General features: G+C 37.1%; 2 protein-coding genes across 2 annotated transcripts in view; one reads left to right on the forward strand and one right to left on the reverse strand.

Moving 5' to 3' along the window:
- Positions 1-3,821, reverse strand: part of GANC (glucosidase alpha, neutral C) — a 32,730-nt gene extending 28,909 nt beyond the window's left edge. Inside the window, exons 1-3 of the mRNA XM_015825083.1 lie at positions 3,789-3,821; positions 2,498-2,560; positions 1,005-1,113 (exon numbers count right to left, since the gene is read on the reverse strand). Of these exons, the coding sequence (XP_015680569.1) occupies positions 1,005-1,113; positions 2,498-2,560; positions 3,789-3,814 (198 nt within the window). The 5' untranslated portion in view covers positions 3,815-3,821. The remainder of the gene's footprint in view (positions 1-1,004; positions 1,114-2,497; positions 2,561-3,788) is intronic.
- Positions 3,822-7,336: 3,515 nt separating this feature from the next.
- TMEM87A (transmembrane protein 87A) overlaps positions 7,337-16,703 on the forward strand; it is a 30,470-nt gene continuing 21,103 nt past the window's right edge. The window contains exons 1-7 of the mRNA XM_015825084.1: positions 7,337-7,547; positions 11,159-11,216; positions 12,906-13,003; positions 13,894-14,010; positions 15,792-15,839; positions 15,931-15,975; positions 16,297-16,456. Coding sequence (XP_015680570.1) covers positions 7,392-7,547; positions 11,159-11,216; positions 12,906-13,003; positions 13,894-14,010; positions 15,792-15,839; positions 15,931-15,975; positions 16,297-16,456 — 682 coding nt within the window. The 5' untranslated portion in view covers positions 7,337-7,391. The remainder of the gene's footprint in view (positions 7,548-11,158; positions 11,217-12,905; positions 13,004-13,893; positions 14,011-15,791; positions 15,840-15,930; positions 15,976-16,296; positions 16,457-16,703) is intronic.

Below are 16,703 nucleotides of genomic sequence, written 5' to 3' on the forward strand. Positions count from 1 at the left end.
CCGCGCCCTCAAGACATGGTTGTTCCAGCTTGCGGGACTGGCCTAAGGGATTTTAAAGGGGTTTTAATTACTTTTAATTGGAACAGATTCAAATATTTCTTTTTAATTAATTTTAAACATGTATTGTATTTTCGTATTTTATCTGATTGTTAGCCGCCCTGAGTCCGCAAGGAGAAGGGCGGGATACAAATGTAATAAAATAAATAAATAAATAAATAAATAAATAAATTGTTGTCTGGCTTAATACAAACATGGATCCAACCATAGTGTTTGGTTTAGGCATGATTGTAAAATCATGAGCTTCAAAACTATGGTGAGCACATCAGCATAGACAGGGCCTTCTTTCACATGCTGAACTTCTTTCATGAAAGAAGGACCAGGTTAGGGCATGAAGGAAGGCCCTGGCTAGAATGCGAATGGAGGCCTTGGATGGGGAGCAAGAGGAATCCCATCTACATTGGCATGAAAAAAAGCAACATGAAAGAAGACCCTGATCAGTACAGCATTAGAATGCAATGAAGTGGGCAAGGTGTGGTGGCAGCTGGCTGTAGTAGGTAGATGGGTGGCCAAAAAGACATTTGTAATTGCAGGTGGGCTTCAAATGGATCTGAATTTTGAGGGCGCTGCAATGACTGGAACTTATGAGAACCAGCTCCTTTATTAAACACCACTGTAACTTAGAAAGGTTGCTGAATGATTGGTCTTTAAATGAGGACTATCTATATGTTTACCTAGCTTCATGGCAGAAACATTTGAAAGATTGAAAATAATGTAGTATAACATTAATTATGGAAGGAAAAGCTCTTGAAATATTACATAATACCACTGGATCCTTGTCATGCAAAGTTCTCAAAGCTAAATAAATACTACTAAAATTATTTAAATACTTCCCAACATAATGTAAAGTGCTATCTAACATCTATCAGATCAAAAAGATAGATTGATTTTTATATGCAAACTGGGCATCCATGTTTTTGATCAATTACACGGAGAGGTATTCGTACCTTGCTCTCTTCATTGAAAATTTGGAATTTGACATTGCTGTTGGATTGTTCCACAGTTTGCAGTAAGGCTTGGTATGGAGACTTCCCAGGACTTAAACATTTCTGACGCCTGATGTACACAAAAAAGAACATAAAAAATTATATTACCTGTATTGTAGATGAGAATGTGATCATTTTTCAAGGAATTAACTAAATCTCATTGAGTAACAGGTCTAAATTACATAATTTCAAATCATTAATAACAAGAGACATGTTTTGTTATAATATTTTTCTCTTATTTTCATTCATTGTTAGTCATACAAAGTCATGTATTTGTGACAGGTGGCCATACAAATTGAATAAATAAATCTGGAATACAGGGTTTATTATTATTCTGATTATTTGACAAATGATAAAACAGCACTGGATAAAGTGCAGGAGAGGACAACTAAAATCTGATTACTGATTAATAGCCAAACTCTCTCCCTGGGAGAAACAGTTATAATATCTGGCACTTTTATTGGAAAGAAAGCAACTGAGGAACATACCTGGGGCTTTAAAGTGGTTCATGGCATGGAGAAAGTGGATAGGAGAAGTATTTTGTCCTTTCTCAAAATGCTAGGAAGAGGAACCATCCAATATAGATAATTGGAAGGAGATTTAAAAAAAAGACAAAAGGAAGAATTTCTTTCCACAGCATGTAATTTATTTGTTAAATACAGGTGTACTACTACCAACCCTTGCAATGCCGGTTGCGAGGGAACAAAGATGGGAAGAGATATATCTGTATCTCCTGCTTAGGAATATTCAAAAGGCAGCTGGTTGGCTACTGTGAGAAACAAACTACTGGAATAATATCAACCCTACGAGGTAACCACTTCAGGAACTGGAGTCTACAGGAAAGCTACAACTACACTGTGTTGAGGTAATATAATATTTCTCACATGCTCAGACTTTTCTGTTCACCAAAGTGTGAAGGTTGGAAGATTTTTTTCTTCTCTTCCCCCTTTTTAATCTATATGTTTGAAAAATACTTTTATATTGGTTTGAGAATTGCTGTATTGTGTATTTCATAGTTGTTTTGATTGTAACCTGTCTTGGGAGGCTTTGGCATTTGAGGAAATACATATAGGGATTAAATACATTAATTAAATAAATTTAAAATTAGAGCTAGCATCCTGGCTGAAAAAAACTGTACCACTAATAAATGGCAACAAGAATTAAGGGGTTTTAGTTTTTTGTTTTTAATTTGTGTTGTAAACCATCCAGAATCACGCTGGTGAGATGGGCAGTGTAGAAATTTAATAATTAAATACATAAATCTCTTTGATGCCATGTAGAGGTCACATAGATTTTTTGCAGCAGAGATCTAGGAGCCCTTAAAGTTCCTCTCAATGCAAATTTTGCCCTATAAGATATATTGCTGCAATCATTCTTCAGTGAAAGTTGTGCCATACCTTGTGTTGTTATATGAACACAATATTTGCAGATAACAAAATATTCATAATCTTTACCTGTAAAAGGCAATTTGCTTGCATGTCTTAAAATGCTTTTTATCCACAGCCTCATCTTGAACGCTAAATATGAGAAAATATAATATTTTTAAAATGTATAGTGAAGAAAAAAATATTATTTTCTTATCAGCTATAGTCACCGGAACCAGCTTATTCTAATGCGTATAATGGAAAGTTCTGAAATAGCTGCCTGGGTTAATTGCATACTGGTCACATTAAGCAGCTACACTAGAAATGGATTCTGCATTACACATAATATTTGCAAGAATGAATCACATTCATTTATCAATATTATTTCAAACAAGTGAAACCTTTATTGCCAATCGTCTGAGAAAATACAAGTCAATTAAATCAAGACATTCTTATGGTGTCCTTTTAAAATTTTCAAACTGATTGTCTTCTTTAAGCAGATATTGGTTACTTATTCCAATTCTTAAGTATACAAACCTGCAAAAGTCAGCTCAACCAGTAAAGTGAACACATGTCCAAGTCTGCTTTAATGCTCCTTATTAAATTAAGCAATGAACTAATCCATTTCATAATATTTTTAATATCATTATTTTTTATTTTTATTTTATGCTGCCTAGGGTGGATAGTAGTCATATAAATATGGTTGATACATACATACATATATACATAAATAAACAAATAAATATTTTCACAATCAGGTCAAACAATATAAACAGCCAAACAAAATAAACACTAAAGGTAAAACTGTTGTAGGGCAGTAAAATGTATGCTTTCTCACTGCAAGAAACACTAATCCTACTATAATTAAATCAAGGGGTGCTGATTTGATTATACACACATAGAAAATATTCTGTCACTGTTAGAATTCAACAGAATTCAACAAGCCAAGCTTGATTGAAATAGAGAACTATGAATAAATAATTAACTTCTACATGTGACTGCATTAATCAAGTTTGCAACAAGGCTATCACATTGAAAAAAGGTAAAACAATAATTAGGTTTACATTCACTTTCTTAATTAAGCTTCCTGTCTAAGAGTCATGTGATTGATTTTGTATTTCTGGAACTCCTTCATTTTATACTTGGTAGTATAATTACACTATTTATTACATAGCATATTAATGTCAATGCTGTAATTTTATTATTTGCATTCCATCTATATTTTTATTCCCAGCTCTGTAGCTGTGTAATCTTAATTTCTGCATGAATTCAAACTAGCATTTTAGAACTAAAAATTATTTGGATTCTTTTAGAATCATGCATTGTGCTTAAGTAAGATTTGCATATCAGTTATCAGCAAAATCATATATATTTAATCTACCTGATTTCTTCACAGCTTGGTTCCATGATCGGGAGTGAGATATTTTTGAACCATTCGTTAGGAAATGAAGAGGAAATTCTCTAGCCAATAGGTTTCCATTTCACATTATCTTGTTGCATGCTGGGAAATGGAGTTTTTATTTCTGATAGTCCTGCCCACTTGACCAATAAGGTGGAAGAGACGACAGCATGCAAATGCTTTGCTGGTAATATTTCTGTAGCGCTCAGCAAGCTGCATTCAGGATAGATTTAAAGAAGTATTACTTCCTATTACTGTTTTCTTCTTAAATCAGTTTAGTAGTACAGGAATAAAGTAAGTTTTGCTTGTGGAGTTATGCCAATTCCTAGTTCCAAAAATATGAATAAAAGTTAATATCAATATTAATTTGTTCAAAAATATTAAGATCTCTTAGTTTTTATTCATCACTTTTACCTCTTTGTTTAATTATACAGTATTGTGGCTCTCCCTTCCCCTTCTGAAGTTTCCAAGTGATTTCTCTGTGTCCCTTTTGGCACTTTTAAGAGACCATCTGCTATCAACATTTCAGAAAGGCAATTTCTGCTTAACTCATACTTTGCATCAGTTTTCACATAAAAAGAAACTATAGTCCAACATACCAAAAAAACCCATTGCAAAAGACAAATTAGAAACAAAAATTAAAATAAGCAAGCAAATGGTAAGAGAACACCTATCTGACCTTGACAAATATAAATCATCGGGGCCTGACAGATTACACCCCAGAGTTCTGAAGGAGCTGGCAGATTTTATCTCAGAACCATTGCACCACATCTTCCAAAAACCCTGGAGCACCGGGAAAGTACCTGAGGATTGGAAAGGGCTGATGTGGTTCCCATCTTCAAGAAAGAAAGAAAAACAGACCCAGGAAACTACAGACCAATCAGTTTAACTTCAATACCTGGGAAGATCCTAGAAAAGATAATCAAAAAATAGATCTGCGAACAACTAGAAGCAAACAAAGTTATAACTAGTAGCCAGCATGGGTTTGTTAAAAACAGATCATGCCAAACCAATCTTATTTCATTCTCTGACAAAGTGACTAAACTAATAGACCAGTGAAATACTGTGGATGTAGTATACTTAGATTTCAGTAAGGCATTTGATAAAGTAGACCACAACCTACTCCTTGGTAAGTTAGAACAGGACTTTTCAACCAGTGGTACGGGTACCACCTGTGGTACATTGGCACCTGGCAGGTGGTACGCGACCATCCTAGAAAAGTGGGAGCGGGGGAGGGGAATGAGAGTGCTGCCGGGCGGGCAGGCAGGTGTCTTGCTCGGCTGTGTCTTGGGGGGCACTTTTTTCAGTGCCATTGTAACTTTGAATAGTCACTAAGCAAACTGTTGTAAGTCGAGGACTATCTGTACTTTATCACTTTTTTCCTTTTTTGGGGGGGGTCATCAAGTTTTTGACACCTTGCTAGGCGACTGGTGGTACTCGGATATTGCTATATCCTAAAAGTGGTACAATGGGTGAAAAGGTTGAAAAGCCCTGAGTTAGAAAAAGGTGGAAAAGACAACATCACCACCAGATGGATCTGTAGCTGGCTGGCAAACCCTAACCCTAACCCGCTTTATAAGACCTTAGTAAGACCACACCTGGAATACTGCAGCCAATTTTGGTCACCATACCACAAAAAAGATGTTGAAAGTTTGGAAAAAATTCAGAGAAGAGCAACTAAGATGATCAAAGGCCTGGAGACTAAAACATACGAAGAACGGCTGCAGGACTTGGGTTTGGCTAGTCTAAAGAAAAGAAGAAATAGGGGAGTCATGATAGCAATATTCCAGTATTTGAGGGGCTGCCACAAAGAAGAGGGGGTCACGTTATTCACCAAAGCACCAGAGGGCAGAAGAAACAATGGTTGGAAACTGACCAAAGAGAGAAGCAACCTGGAATTAAGGGGAAACTTCCTGACAGTGAGGACAATTAACCAGTGGAATAGCTTGCCCCTGGAAATCGTGGGCGCTCCATCACTGGAGATTTTTAAAAAGAGGCTAGACACTCACTTGTCTGAGATGGTATAGGTTCTCCTGCTTGAGCAGGGGGCTGGACTAGAAGACCTCAAAGGTCCCTTCCAACTTTATTCTATTCTAATTAGGAAATGTATATTCAAAATTTCTCTATAGAATTAGCGCAGAGTGGGTATTTTTTAAGAGCTGATAGAACAGCTATTTTGCACTGAATTAAACTTAATTCTGGCTCCAGATCAAAGCTGTGTTCTAGAATAGCCTATGGTAAATAAACTTCCTTCGGATCCTGCCTGATTTCTTGTGATATCATGGATACATCCAAGTAGTTTTTGTTAAGTCCGGAGAATAATGGTGCTTGAGACGAAGCATTTCTAACAAGTCTTTATTCTCTGCTTCCAATCTACGAACAACCCGAGCAGAGGCACGCAGGCCTCTATTTATACCTTCTGATCCCCGGGCAAATACAACCAATCATGAGGCGGTCTTTTCCCGCCTTGCGCATGCGCGCAAGGCCGGCGCCACTCAGTCTGGTCCCGGGCAGCTTTTGCAAATGCTCGGGACTCTTGCAACGTCCCGAGCCTGCTTTTGCAGGCTCAGGACACAACAGTTTTCCTAACACAATGCTTCAGTGGTTGATATCCTGTTCTTCCAGGATATTTTTCACGTACTGTTCTAAATCATAGCTCTAATATTTTGTAGTGCTCTCTTTTCCAAATACTAACCAGGTCCAATTCTGCCTAGCTTTTGGAAAACAAAAGCTGATTGCAAAAGGCCTCAGATTGGTTTTGTTCATGGTACAGATGAATCTCATATGAAAAGAAAATATTTATAGGATCTGAATGTACTCTTAAATGATGTACAGGTAGTCCTCAACTTACAACAGTTTGTTTAGTGACTGTTCGAAGTTACAACGGCACTGAAAAAAATGACTTTATGACCATTTTTCACACGACCATTGCAGCATCCCCACGGTCACGTGATCAAAATTCAGGGGCTTGGCAACTGGTTCATATTGATGTCCATTGCTGTGTCCCAAGGTCACGTGATCACTTTTTGCTACCTTCTGACAAGCAAAGTTCGGGGGGGGGGGGGAAGCCAGATTCTCTTAACAACCGGATTGCTAACTTATCAACTGCAGTGACTCGCTTAACAGCCGAGGTCATAAAATAGGGCAAAACTCACTTAACAAACGTCTCCCTTAACAACAGAAATGTTGGGCTCCGTTGTGGTCGTAAAGTCGAGGACTACCTGTACTGAACAAAGATTCTGCCTGTTTAACAAACAAATAATAGAAAGGATGCAAAGTCAGTATTCCGCCGCGAGCAAGCCTAATACGGAACACAATACAGGAAATCCGCGCTCGCCAGCCTCACAACTGGTTCCTAACCCAACCGCGCGGAGAGAAGAAGCCTCTCGCCCGCCACCGCCACTCTCGCGAAAGCCCCGCCGGCTTTGCGGAAGAGCCACGCTCCCCGCCCACCTCGCCTGGGCGCCAGAGCCAATCCGCCGGTGCCCCATCACCCGCCCTCGGTCCGGAGACTCGGCGGTGGAGCGGAAGAGGCGGCGAGCGCTCCGGGGCAGGTTCTTCCCTTGTTGATTTCGCTGAAAAGGGATGGCGGTGCCAGGCGCGTCGGGGAAGATGCTGCTGTTGCCGCGGGGCCGCCTCTCTGCAGGACTGACTCTGCTGCTCCTCCAGCTCCTCTTTGCGGAGCTGCCGAGCCCGGCTGGAGCCAGCCAGCTCTCCAAGTGGGAAGTGCCGCTGCCCGTGGTGAGCTCGCAGGGCAGCCCGCCACGCCACGCCACCCCGTCCTGTTGAGTGGGCAGGGCGAAGAGGAGGGAAGGTGGCCTGGATCTGACCGGGCTGGACGCCCCTGCCCGGGGCAGGGTTGCCGTGAAGGCGGGGGAGGGGGGTTGTCGATTGGAGGCTCCGCCACCTGGAGCGTTTCCATCTTTCCAGTCTTCCTGGGAGGGCTGCCTTCTGGGATGAGGCAGTTTGGGCAGCTTGTGCCGTTTGTTTTGGTGTCCGGTTTGACCCACCCGGACAAGGTTTTGCCTCTGTTTTGCTTTTTAAGAACTGACACGACTGGGAACAATCCATTTTTTCAAACTCCTGCAATGTGCGTGGTTCAAAATATAATCGGGAAGCAGGCCCTGAGCTTCCATACGTTATTTTTGTCTCAACGCTATTATATGCATGTGTGGAATAGGAGCTTTGGTTAAAGAGGAAAAAGATCCTGTGGATGAAGGGTTGGTTGCCCATCCAATTAGAAGACTAGGCAGTGGCAACATTGTTCCAAAAATCTATTAATAAAGAGAGCGCTGAATATTTTATTGCCGAAAAGATTAATCTAGCAGCGATATGAGCTAATGCTGATGACATTTGCAGAAAGATTTTAGCACCCACTTCTGTTTTATTAATGGGACCGCCTGCTATGATAATCTGGGAGCTTCCCCTGTCTTAATTTCTTATAGAAGAAATGGTATAAGAGTTGGATCTTGAAAGTAATTATTACTGGTATTTGATAACAAAATACTGGAACAAGTGCATTTCAGAACACAAGTATGGAGAAATAACATAAACCAAAAGGTTGTGGCAGGCCATCTGAGCCCTTATCTGTTTTGCATGTGTTTGTATCCTATCTTTCACAGACTTCAGATAGTATGTTTTCTTCTTTCTTGCTACAATCTTTGTGATTTATACTGTATTAGGCTCATTGTGAGTAGTTGGCTCAAGATAGCAGAGATAAGTGATCAGAGTGAGGATTTAAACTTGAATATCAGGATGTTTTCAAATAGACATTTGATGAAAGCAATATGAACTTTTTTCTCTTTAGTTGATGGTTGTTTGTATGGAAAAAAAATCTATAGAAAATTTAGTATTTACTGACTTGACCTTCCAAATACTTTTGCAAATTAGGCAAGCAGTGCAGAAAAATCATATTTAGGAGTATTCAAAGTACCTATCACATCATGCACTTTTATATGTTTAGGTAAAGCAAATCTTCAGTTTTAATCAGGTGCCATTTTTAATATGTTGCACCTACAAAGATCTCTCCCCCCAAAAGATCAGATATACACTGCATTTTTCTCAGTTATCTTAATACAAAAAAAAATTCTTATTCAGAGTTTAACTGAATTATTCAGTGTATTTGGGGCTTGTTTCTAAGAAAGTATGAATAGAATTATAATCTCAATATGTGTAATAATAGGTATTATAAGAGAATTTCATGCACTTTATTTCAGTGATGCATTTATGGCATGGTTTCATATGAAAAAATCTTGTTAGTGAGTGATAGGTTTGTCTAAGCTACCCATGCATTCTTAGTTGAGAGGAGATTTGAAACCAAATGTATGTTTAATTGAACTATGCTCCCTTTTTCATTGAATATACCACCTTCCATATTTGAAGATATTTCATACAGGCATATTTCTTAGCTTTTGACTATAGCAACCATAATGTGATTTGTTGCAAGTTTTAAATATGGCTCATCAAGCACTAAATAATCAGATGATATACATGAATGATTCTGTGTAGCCTTATACTCTGTTTCTTTCTTTACTAGTTTCTCATATGACCACTCATCTTACAGACAAGTGAATATAGGTGGTATACAGTAAAGCTTATATTGGCTTTACTGTATGCCACCCAGCCTGATGACGCAAGCAGGTCTTCAGGGATTTCTGGAAAGGTAAAAGGGATGAGGCTAGCCTCGCTTCAAGGGGAAGAATGTTCCATAAAGAGGAGCCGCAGCAGAAAAGGCCCATCACCTAGGACTTACCTACTGAAGCTTAGCCAGTGGACCTGGTGCATGTTTTTTCTGCTGGATCTGATGGAACAGGGAGATGTTATCTGGGAGAGGCGGTCTCTCATATAACCCAGTATCATGCTTTGCCTTTAAAAGTCAAAACCAGCATTGGACCCGGAAGCAAACTGGTCACCAATGCAACTCATGGCAAATATTTATTTAGAAGTCCAACTAATAACAGGTTTATTCCCAGAAATTGCAGATAAGATAACATTAATATTTACCGTTTATGTCAATGTAACAATAATGGAAGATGATTTGTGAAGATATATTTTAGGCCAGGGGTTCCCAACTTGTGAGGAATAAACTATTGGTGGTTTGCAGAGGTACTGTCAGTGATCCCGGGTTGTTGTACAGCTGTTCAGTCACTTCTGATTCTTTGTGATCTAATGAATGTCAGCAGGCTTGTCTATCAGCAACTACTTTTTGAGTTCTTGTAGTTCATGTTTTTTTCTAGCAATCATGTTTTCTGTTGGCTTCCTTTTCAACTAGCTGGGCATTAGATTTTTTGGCTAATGACTGTTGCCTTCAAGATTACGCCTCTAAAATATTTAAGCTTTAGTTTAATTATTACTGCTTCCAGTGAGTAGCTTGACTTTACTTCATTTGTATTTTTCTTCTTGTGATCCAAAGTATTCTCAGCAATTCCCACCAACACAACAATTCAAACCCAGCACTTTTTTCCTTGTTCAGCCATTTTGATGGTCTAGCTTTCCTAGGCAGGTGTGTTACAACTGTAAAAACCACATTTTGTAATATGTATATTTATTGTTAGCTATTTTCCTTTGCATTTAACATTTTGTCTGGAATCTTTCTCATAAGTAGACATCTATGGATATAATCACTATCCCTTTGGTGTAGGAATTTAAAGTCTGTTACTACTTCAGCCTCTTCCTATTTACACTCAGTTGGCATTGCCTGTTACCATAGCCCTTTTTTTTAAATAATAGTTTTTTTAATATCAAGTATCAGGCTTTTACATATTTTTCTTTCACCTTCAAGAAGATATTCTTTAAATCTTTCGTGCTTGAACTCATCAAAGTGCTGTAGGTTTCCGGTTACTTATATTTCTTCCAGCAATTTTAACTCAAAATTCTGCTTCTTCTCATGATCAATAATGTTTTTCTCAATAATCAAAATCTCAAAAGATGCCCAAATGTTGTAAGATTTTGGCATTCATGCTTGAAATCTCAAGACATTTGGCATTCCTGCAGACTTTGGCCATTAAAAAGGGTGTTTATTTATTTTAGAGTTGTACAGATAACAGCTGGAAAAGGTATGTATATAATGTTGCTCACAAGTGCCAGATTGCTAATCTTTAGTTTATGTACTGGTTGGTTTTAAAAGCTGTGGATAATGCTAAAGTCTTCCATATAATAGAAAAGTCAGTGTTTCAAAAATTAAGTAGCTACTCGAATTCTTGGAGAAATACATATTTGTCTAGTAAATATTACTATACAAATATGTTTTCTCCAAGAATTTGGGGAAATACATACCGTATACAGTCCCCCCCCCAATATTGATGAACTTTCATATCTAAATACTGATTCTCTTTGTTTCCTTTCTCTTATAGAAGACATATTTTCATTTTGGAAAAATTCTGTTTAGCAACACTACCATTTTCCTAAAGTGTAAGTACATTCATACTGCACCTTGAAGTGTAATATCCCATTCTTTTGTAATGACTACGTTAGAGATTATGTTTGATTTAGGATGACTTAACGACTTGGGCTATAAAATTGCAAAGCACATCTTTTTATAAATCTCTAACCATGATTGAGATTACAGTGTCAAAACAGTTTCACAAAGGAGTCATAATATAATGGTGGTGAGCTTCTGTATCAATAGACCATGGTCTAATTATTTGGTACAGTATTCGAACATTTCACTAACAGCCATGGCTGGAATTTTCATAAGGTGAGAATGATCAGCTTTGTAGCATGTTTTTTTCCCCCTGTGAGCTTGTTTAAAAATGATAGTATAGTATGATGTGTAACTTTGTGAAAGTATACAAGTGATTTGTCATTAGCTGAGAGATATTATGTATTTTGGATCATATACTAGAGTTCTGTCGGATTGGATGGCAAAATTCCAAATGATCGCTAGATAACAATAGAGACATAGATCTTTGTTACTAAATAAAGCCTGTCTAACACTTATGTGGAAGTAGGTTCCATCTATTCAATGGGACTTAGTTCTTAATAGAACTATATAAAATTCTGGATAAAAGCTGGTTATAAAATAATGTGTCTGATCATCTTGAATGCAGAGGCTCACTAACACAGTGGAAAGGGACTAGACAATTAAACAGTATTACTGCGAAGTAATGATTTCTTTTCAAATAGTACCTTAGCACTAGAAATTACTGGAAATTACTTTTTGTTTTCTGGCCTTGCAACACTATTGACTAGCTTTATACGGCTAATTTTTAAAATTTAACTGAAATTAAAAAGTAGGCTACTTCCCAATCTAAACGATACTCTTACAGTTATAATTATTTGCTAGGCTGTATTATCTTATAAATCCTTTCCTCTGTAAAAAGGATTTAAAAAATCTTTTCTGTAAAAAATTGACAGGACTGTTTTTGTAGTTTCCTATTAAAATGTAATATTATAATAATATATTAATAATAATGATAATAATAACCTTAGGCATTTTATTATTGATTGATTGGTATGAGATTCATGCAGTTGGTAACATGATACAGTCCATGAAATTTTCTATCATGATAGAGGTGTGTACTATTTGCATCTGACAGATACAGCAAATTCATGCATGCTATATACAGGTAGTCCTCAACTTACAACAGTTCATTTAGTGACTATTCAAAGTTATATCACTGAAAAAAGTTATGACCATTTTTCACACGACCGTTGCAGCATCTCCATGGTCATGTGATCAAAATTCAGCCAGTTGGCAACTGACTCACATTTATGATGGTTGCAGTATCCTGGAATCGTGATCACCTTCTGTAACCTTCTGACAAGCAAAATCAATGGGTAAACCAGATTCACTTAACAAACATGTAACTAACGTTTAACCAGATTCACTTAACAACTGTGGCAAGAAAGGTTGTAAACTGGGGCAAAGCTCACTTAACAAATGTCTTAGTTACCAACATAAATTTTGGGCTCAATCGTGGTTGTAAGTTGAGGACTACCTGTACATGCTGTATACAAAGCACCTTTCCTGCTTTGCATCTGAATATTGCACATATCTAGCTGTAATAAATGCTTTAGTCATTAAGGTGCCACAAAATTCACTGTTAGTTTGGTAACAGTATTTCCTCCATTTCTTACATATTTTTCTTATTTGTTTAGTTAGTGGCAATGAAAGCTCCTGTGATCCTTCTCAAAGTTACACTATAAAGTGGTACTTAAGATACTCCTATTGCTACAATGAGGTCTTCAATTTTGGGGTAAGAAATTGGTATTAAAAAGTAATTTAGCCTTCCACATTATGGTCCACGTCATACTACAGGAAAATGGTGCTGATCCTTTATGTAAAGGGATTTTTCCATTATTTTTGTTTGCTTTTCTCCTCAACAAGCATTTTGGCTAGCAGTTCTTAATCTATCATACATGAGCTGTATCAGAAAAGACTGCTCTGATACATTTGGAAAATGGTGATGTTTGATTTTTGTCCATGGTTTACTATTATCTAAAATATAATTTAGCTCTTAGAATGACTATAGATATTGACATTTAAGAACATGGAATTTTTTTTTGCTTTCCAAAATAGATGTAAAAATCTTTACTCTTTTGCGTGTGTACATACCATGTTCTTTCACAAGGATATGCAGCTTTTTGCATCCAAATCCCAAAAGAACTTCAGAATGGATATGGGAGCTCATGCTACACCGGTCAGCACCTCTTCAGTTAAAATACACTGACTTAAGGAAGCCTTTCTTCCTTCACTCAAACGTATTTTCCTAGAATCGAGCAGCTACTGTAAGAAGGGGCCAATATGTTTGATGTATGCACCCATGCCTTCTCTAAAGCATATTTTTGGTTTTAGGTTTAATGTGTCAGCAATGTTAAGACAGGAGTATGGAAAATGGCCCCATATCATTAAATTACTTGCACATCCTTTTCTAATATTGTCACCATTAACTTGAGACTTTTTAAGGCTATAAAGAGAAATCTTTCATATAGTGTACTGTTTGTTCCCTTTAATTAGACTAGGTATGCACTGAATCATTAACTTTAGTGAACAATATTGTTATGTTTGTTTTTAGTTTTTTTGTTTACCGACTTCTATTTCTCTTGATATATTAACTACTTCAAATCATGCCATGTGTCTTGACAGGATGAACAGGCACATATATATTTTCGGAGCAATTCGGAACAACATCCAAATTGGGCAGGATACTATGCTATGTCTGAACGCTCCTTCCCCAATTGTAGTGAGCTCTTCAAGTCACAGGTATGATATGGGGACAGTGCAGAGCCTATGGTGGGTTTATTGAGAAGTGCATTTGTTAGTTAAATCTCAATTCACATGAATTAAGGCTCCAGTACATATATTAGCTCTTCTGTTGGTATTTCTCTATTTGTCTGAAAATCCATGTCCTGCTTTTTTTCCCCAAGGACGTATTTGAGATACTGAAGCATATGAGCTTTTCAGGAGGTGAAATAAAACATTTACATGTGTAGGGTTTGTTTAACTGATGTTTATGCTTGCAAGATCATTTGGATCTGTTTGATTTGTATTTTAATACTTCTGAGCCCAAGAATTATTACTAAAACTACTATATGCATATCATTATAATGATATATTTATATAGTAAATATATCAAAGATGTTTCATTACCCATCAGCTAGCACTGATGATGTTACCGAGTTTAGGTAATGAAACATCTGCAAGAAAATAACCAAGCTCAGAGAGCACCAAGGACCTCTCATTCTTTAACCCTGAGCTGCAAATGTTCTCCTCTGTCAAATATATCATAAATTCTTTCCTGAACTGACCAAAGCTAATTTCTGATCAACCCCTTTTAAAAATCACTCCATCCTACATAAGGTGTTTAATATATTTAGGATCACATTGTTAGTAACCCAGAATTATGAAGCTCCATTGCATTTGCCAGCATTGTATTGTTTCAGAGTCAGCCTAATATATCATACTTGCTTCTGTCACCTAGGCTATGGTTGTATTATTGTCCATTGATTGATTCATTAATTCATTATTGTGTTTGTTCTGGCTTATTACCTGCCATGTTTTTTACAGCAGATTTTAAAATTGTGCAGCTGATCAAGTCAGTGTGGCCAACTTCTTATATCTATAAGGGTTTTAGAAGTCAGGAATCTAAAGGACCAGATTTCTTTTTTTCTGATTATAAGATCTGCATTTTCCAGAAATAGGTACTGTAGGTTTGTCCAGAGACTGGGTGGAAGCTTCTTTAATTAAGAAATTAGAAGAATGCCTGCCATATGTAAAAGTTGAAATTGGGAAGGATGTTCCTGGTCATCCTTGTTTTATAGTACATATTTGGCTGTATACACATGATATGCTCTATAGCAGGAAAAGATACGGAGAAGTGGACAAAACATGACCTCAGCAACTGATCTATTCATGGATTCAGTCTGGGTTGGTCACTGGAACAAGATGGTTTAGTCTTCTGAGCTTCTGGACTTGTTCTGGAGCCCATCCTCAGGAACTTCTCTCTCACCAGAATATGGCACACTTTCTGGTGAGAGAGAAGTTCCCTGAGAATGGGCTCCAGCACGAGTCCAAAAACTCGGAAGACTAAAACCTTTGGTCTGTGGCCGATCCAGATTGGATTCTGCAGCATTATCCTGGATCATTAATATGATCTATTAATGGTTAAATTTCCAGAGACTTCAGTTGAAAAAACATAGCTTTTATAGAGTAAAAATCAGTTTAAATATGAGGACATGCAGTAGAAATATAAATGATTGATAGAGGGAATGACAGCTCTCATGTAGAGGTTCTTATTTGTTAGCAATACATTCCCTGATTGATTGTGAGTGCACGCTAGGTGGTAGAATTGCTATCTCAGACCAGCATCTCATTTTGTATAATCAGATTTTAGAATATACACATGAACATAAATGCATTTTTTCCTGAATTTAGTTCTTTGTAGTCCTTTATTGTTGTAATTTCATTAATATTATGTTCTACCTGTTTGCTATATGCTTGTATATATACATTGTAACTAAAAACAATTGTTTATCTTTTATTAGAATTTCTACAGTGAATTTGTTCAGCCAGTCCTCTTAAGCAGTAAAGAGGTATTTTGTAAAAAATTATTAATGCTTGCAAAATTTTGATTTACAAATATATCTTTGGGCTTTTTACCAAATCTACTTTTGCCTTAAATAGGGTAGGAAAGAGAATGGAACAAACACTACTGTAGTAGAGAATTTTGTAAGTATGTGAAAAGTGATATATGTGGAATGTAGTGGGCACAGTTATATTGAGTAATTCTGCTATCTGCATGATTCATTGATTAACTAGGAGATGCATCCTGTAACTTCTGTACATCATGCTTCTCAATTAAAATCAATAGTATGTAAATGTTTAATGTTGACAATAAAGAACACCCAATAGAATAACAAACAAACCTATATTGTTTTATGGTTCAGGTTACATCTGATTTCCTGAAGTAATCTTGTTGACACAGGAGAAATATATATTCTTTGAAATCTTGCATTGTGTAGTGACTTAAAGTTGTGTAATTTGTTTCAGGCAATGAATGCTGTAATGCAAACATGGCAAGATGGGCCATATATCTTTATTGTACAGGCTGATACTTCACCTTCAAAGGATGGAGCAAACATTAAAGGAACACATGAAGAATTACCAAATGTTATGGCTCCTTCCGATCAACCCAAAGCACCAATTATCAGTGAGCCCTGTGTAGTTCATTTATTTTGGAATTTTGCTTAAATACTTAGACGTTACATGCTAATGTTTAAAAGTGTGTCTTGGAGTTACAGGGATACTTTTGCTTGGTTAGATATAGAAGCAGTGATGGGATTCAAATATGTGAACAACCAGTTCTTTGTGTGGATGCCACTTGCGGAAGTCCATTCTGGGCTTGGGCAACAAAAAATTAGCTACCGGTTCTGTCGAAGTGGTGCGAACCGGCTGAA

Source organism: Protobothrops mucrosquamatus, unplaced genomic scaffold (genome assembly GCF_001527695.2).
Source record: "Protobothrops mucrosquamatus isolate PMUCROS unplaced genomic scaffold, P.Mucros_1.0 scaffold2474, whole genome shotgun sequence".
Classification (NCBI taxonomy): domain Eukaryota; kingdom Metazoa; phylum Chordata; class Lepidosauria; order Squamata; family Viperidae; genus Protobothrops; species Protobothrops mucrosquamatus.